This window comes from Capsicum annuum, unplaced genomic scaffold (assembly GCF_002878395.1).
Source record: "Capsicum annuum cultivar UCD-10X-F1 unplaced genomic scaffold, UCD10Xv1.1 ctg3492, whole genome shotgun sequence".
NCBI classification, from domain to species: Eukaryota; Viridiplantae; Streptophyta; class Magnoliopsida; order Solanales; family Solanaceae; genus Capsicum; species Capsicum annuum.
Genome location: NW_025841800.1, coordinates 2837 through 8392, shown reverse-complemented (window position 1 = coordinate 8392; position 5556 = coordinate 2837). Strand labels below are relative to the sequence as shown.

The following is a 5556-nucleotide window of genomic DNA, read 5'->3' as shown; positions in this document are numbered from 1 at the left end:
TTATCATTCGATTGATGGGATTATGGATACGAAGATTGTCAACAAGTTCATGGATTGAATTTCTGAAGACCTTCTCAAAGTTTATGCTAAAAGGTATTTCTATTGAACTGTTTTAAGTTTTTTAAAAAAAAAATTACATTATGTTCTCATGATTTAACATATACTGATTAACAAAAAAAATAGAAAGGGAAATGCAGATCATTACAAAAGGGGGAAATCAACCATTCCAATTATGCATTTCGAAATTGAGACTGTTAAAGATAAAAACTGATTCTACTCAATGGGGTTCCCTGATCAGTCATGGACCGACTCGATTTTAAAATATTTTTTTTTACATTTATAGTACTAATTAAACTACATATTATGACAGTAAATACATATGCGGGTGCAAATAAGTATTTTTTTATGTAATTTTTTATTATATAAGAAAGGATGTGATACACTTTAACTTACATATGTATTTTTATATTACATACACATGCTAAATTTAGTATACAAATAGTTTGAATTATCTAAAATTTGTGTTCTTACTTACTGTAGCATATTGATGTTTGCTTCTACTGCTTGAGGAAGCAGTCAAAGTATGACCCCAACAGGTCTTACAAATTCAGCACAGTAAATTACAATTTTATGAACATAATTAGATCTGTTCATGATGTTTATTATGCGGATGCTGAAAACCTTACGGCGGGAGAACATGTGGCACATCTTAATAATACATAAATGGGTTCCGTATGCATGCTGTTGTGCCATGGCATACAGTGAAAGACATTTATATTCCAGTAAATATAAAGGAAAAACATCGTGGGTGCTAGCAATTTAATCTTTCTCAGAGAGGTGCATATTCCTATATGATTCATATGAATCATCTGGTCATTATTTGGCTGTTTTTGATGTCATTGAGAAATTAGTTGTGACTATCTCATTGTGTCTCAAACATTGTGATTTCTACGTTAAGAAAGAAATTCATGTTGAAAACCATCCAAGATACAAAGACAAAGACTCCTCAGATATGTTTGATGTGTTATTTCAAGAGAGTTTGCCTCAACAACTGAGCAGAAGCTTGTAAGTTATTTAATTTACATATAACAAAATTTTATGTTTGTAAAATATATATTAAAGCACATATGTGTTTCTTTTTATTGTTTTTGTAGGGATTGTGGTGTCTATATGGTTGCATATGCGGAGTGACTTTCTTATGGTCAAAAAGTTCTTGCGAATGAGTTCGACCCCAATGCACTTGTACAAGATATGCTGCACTTTTATGGGATTATGGGACCATAAAGCAAGATGTAAATGTTCATAGTGATGTCGAAGCACCTTTGAGGGCTCCAAGGCAAAGTAGAATAATTAGTGTAACTGAAGTTTTTGATGTACGATGGATAATGGATTGATTACTTTATACAGTTTAGACGCTGGTTTATGGATGTAGGTACTGATTATACAAACTAATTTTGATGTTTTGAAGTGGTTCTAATTGTAGGTTATAATAGTACTAATTCAAGTTTAATACGAGTCCTTTATGCTGTTCTTCATTTTACTGTGTGATTTTGTAAAAAAAAATACATATGTATTGTTCATATTATGCTTAAAATACATATGCAGAAATTTTTATGCCTAATAAATACATATGTATTGTTTTCAGATGAGAAAAATACATATGCAATGTTATGCCTAAGCATTCCAAAAATATATCTGAAATTTATAGTTTAAAAATGCCAATGTTATGTTAAAATACATATGCAATATTAGAAAATACATATGCAGTGTTCATATTTTGCTAAAAAATATGTAAGCATTATAAATAAAATTTAGCATAAAAATACATATGCAGTGTTAATAATAAGTTTTTCTAAAATACATATTGTTCATAACTAATATTAATTTTGATATGCGTTCAATTAATATGATTATAAATGAAAACTGAAATGAAAGATAATTTTGAACTTTTAATACAATTCTGTAATTTATGGTGAGATTTTATTTTACATAAATACATATGCAGTGTTAATATTTTTTATTAAAAATACATATGTATTATATATTTAAATATATTTTTATCATATAAACACATATGCTGCGCTAAGATTTTGAAATTCAAACATAGATTTGCAAAATATGTCATATGTGGCTAAATCAATAAACAATTACGAATCAAATAAGTGTTTGATTAATCAAAGTTACCAACTTTAATCTAAAAAGTATATTCAATGCTAAAAATACATATGAACTGCAAAATACATATGCAATGTTAAGATCTTTCAACATATACATATGAGAATTCAGAATTAACTGTGTTCACTTGTCAAATGATGATTAAAAAAATAGTTCAAGTTTATAAAAAATGAAAATAAAATTTTAAGCAATAATACGGAAAGAGAAATGTTTCATTTTCGATATTTCCTACAGGAATGGCTATTGTGATCCTTAGCCCCACAACCACTACATGAGTTGATGTTCTTCTTTCCAAACATATACCGGCCTGATTTTCCACAATCCTTATTCACAGATCTTCCTGGAGGTCTTTTGTATTTTGGAGGTAGTATTATTTCATCAAGTACGCTCTCTGGAATTAGCCAGTCATCTTTGTGTGGCAACAGGTAGATGGGAATATCATATGTTTTCAAAACAATTTTTGGTTTAAACAAATCACAACAGTCTGGCCCCTTCTCAAAATTCTTTTTCTCCAACACCGCACAAGCATGTGCACATGGTATCTGATCTAGTTGAAATGAATTACATGAACATTTTTTTTCTTTGAGGTAAACAATGTAGTGTTTTTGTTTGTCGTGTATCGTATAAACATATTCTATGGATGGTACAACCTGATACAAAAATAAAAAGTTTAATGATATGCTACAAAAAGATGAAATTCATATTTATACGATATGTTGTAAGCACACCAGCATTTTTCAGAAAAAATACACATACAGAGTAAAAATACATATGCAGAGTACATAATATTTTTCTTAATTAACTTTTTAGTTTTTTTTAACTGTTTCCATTCATTTAGGACTTAATGGAAGTTATTCTATTAATTATTTTTTTCAGAAGTATAAATTTCAAAAATGTAAAAAGTCATACTGTCATATGAGTACACAAAGCCTCGTTCTCTTTGAGTATGTCATAAAACTTTTCAATGAGTGATGTGAAGGTATATGAAGCCTGTTGGCTATTTTCGCAGTTTCATTTTACAAACAATAATCGAACCTTCTCAAGAAAGTCATAAATTGTCAGTTCTCTAGCTGATACAAGTACCCCATTTATTGACTCCGCAATGTTTGAAGTCAAAGATCACCCTCGGTTAACTGTTGCATAGGACCTAGCCCACTTTTCGTAACCAACCAATTCCAAATAATTCTTCACCCTAATATCAACTATCTCAACTTTTTCCATTAATATTTGAAAATCTGACTTTGAATATGATTTGGCCATTACATAAAATATCTCCGACAATGCATCATGTGACTTTCTGTAAAGTTTTTTAACATTCCCCCATAGATGCCACATACATGCATAATGTGCAATATCGTTGTACACATCGCTAACAGCCTTTATGATGCTTGAATTCCTATCAGAAACAACACACATGTTTTGTCTTTCCCCGTACGCTTTCTTTAGATTCTAAAAGAACCACGTCCATGATGCATCATTTCAGAATCAATCACACCATATGTCAGCGGGAATATATGACCTGTATAAACAAAATAATTATGCGCAGTAAAATAAAAATACATATAGGAACTGCATATGTATTTATTATATATACAGGTAATTAAAACTGTATATTTTATCAAATAAATGGTATCAATTACATTTAATAAAATTTAGACACACATAACTATAAAACATAATCATTTTTAAATGTTTTAATTCATGAAACTTTGAAACTCTAGGTAATTTTATACAGATATGTATATATCTAGTGGAGATATGTATTTTCAGGTGATACGCAGAAATACAAAACATATAAAAAGTTTTACAATATAATTATTACAAATTCATACTAACCTGCTCCACCATTGTACATGCTGTTACAAATTCCCCAGTATACATTCCTCTCAGATGACTAGCATCAACAACTACGATCGGCCTATAATGATCGAATCCCTTAATGAATGCATTTAGAGCGATAAATACATACAAGAACTCATTCTCATCTGTCTTCTTCATTCTTATATGTGCCTCTAGATAGGTAGTATTCAGTACATATAAGTATGATGGCAGTTTCCCATAAGATGCTGATGGCTTACCCCTCAACTCTTCTAACGCTCTTTCTTTCGCCCTCCAACATAAAGTGCATGTCAGATCCATACCAAAATCTTCCTTCATATCATTTCTAATTTCTGTTGCACTGTATTTTCTTTTGTGGTTCTTGAATTTTTGTTTAACAATACCACCTATCAACATACTAGTAGCATGCACCTTTAGATAGATCTTGTCCTTCACCGGGCATGTATGTTGAGGTCTGAATTCTCTTATCCTAAACATTCCAGTTTCTCCCGTTCCTGATGCACGCATTAAAAACTCGCATTTTCTTGATTTGCAAAACAACATATACCTGCATCCCACATAATTTAGTATTTTGAAAATACATATCCAAACTAATATTAAACAACAATAGAGTGATATAAAATGTACGTACGTTTTCTTACTTGACCTTTTACTTCGCGTTTGAAACTTCTCTCTAATTGAATATTCCTTCATGACTAAATTCAAAAAAATATTTCTCAAGTAAGCCTGGTCTTCCTCAACATGTTTGTGATGTGGATCTGAGATAATCAACTCCACAATATCCATTTCAAATACATCTAATGCTTGTGTATCTTCACAAACCACCAAAGATTCTTCATTTGTTGTATTTATCAGTGTTTAAATGTTGTCACAATTGGTTATTCTTTCAGCAACACACATAGAAGAACTAGCCACGTTGCTCCCTACAACTTTCTCCAAAATGCTTACATATAAAGGAAGATAATTCATGTCTTATAGCTGCTTTTTATGAAATATAAACACCTTTAAACCCATATCATTATGTATTTCTATCTGCCCTGCATTAGTAGTAGTTTGATATTCCACTAGAATACGTTTCCTTGTTAAATCCACACTTAAGTGAGATGCCAATTCATCCTGCAACTCAATAAATGTTGCTGATGTGCTCAAAAGTATAGCATCAGTGATATATTCTTTGTAGTTTTTTTATACGTCCACCGACCAGAGTGCTTCACAAGCACTGGTATGCTTCCCATTTCTACTTGATTTAACCAAAAAATAAACAAATATAAACATGTTGTCAAATTATAACTTGTTAAAACAAACACTTTTCAGCTTTAACTGCAAACAAACTTACACAGCCAACATCTCCATTAAAAAAAACATTTATACAAAATTTGGTTAACGTAAAATACAAACACAAAAAAAAACTATTAATCCAAATACAAAAACTATTGAATCGAATCGAAGAAAAACTTGTATGAAGTATATTATCAGCAAAAATAGTTATACTATCAAATTTCGACAAGAAAACCAAAAAATACATATGCAATGTTAACATTA

At 30.2% G+C, this 5556-nt stretch overlaps 1 protein-coding gene across 1 annotated transcript; it reads right to left on the bottom strand.

Moving 5' to 3' along the window:
- Window positions 1-3294: 3294 nt before the first annotated feature.
- Window positions 3295-4800, bottom strand: LOC107846596. Its single transcript, XM_047403141.1, has 3 exons — window positions 4646-4800; window positions 4012-4561; window positions 3295-3624 (listed from the first exon to the last, which is right to left on the bottom strand). Exons 1-3 carry the CDS (start codon window positions 4798-4800, stop codon window positions 3295-3297), a joined length of 1035 nt encoding a protein of 344 aa, XP_047259097.1.
- Window positions 4801-5556: the final 756 nt, after the last annotated feature.

Bases quoted from the DNA above. Each gene is read 5' to 3' on its own strand.
- LOC107846596 (XM_047403141.1), bottom strand. From the start codon at position 4,800: ATGGATATTGTGGAGTTGATTATCTCAGATCCACATCACAAACATGTT. The intron at 4,562-4,645 runs GTACGTACATTT...TGTGGGATGCAG, and splicing joins AAAAGGTCAAGTAAGAAAAC to GTATATGTTGTTTTGCAAAT. The intron at 3,625-4,011 runs GTTAGTATGAAT...TGGTTCTTTTAG, and splicing joins CATGTACAATGGTGGAGCAG to AATCTAAAGAAAGCGTACGG.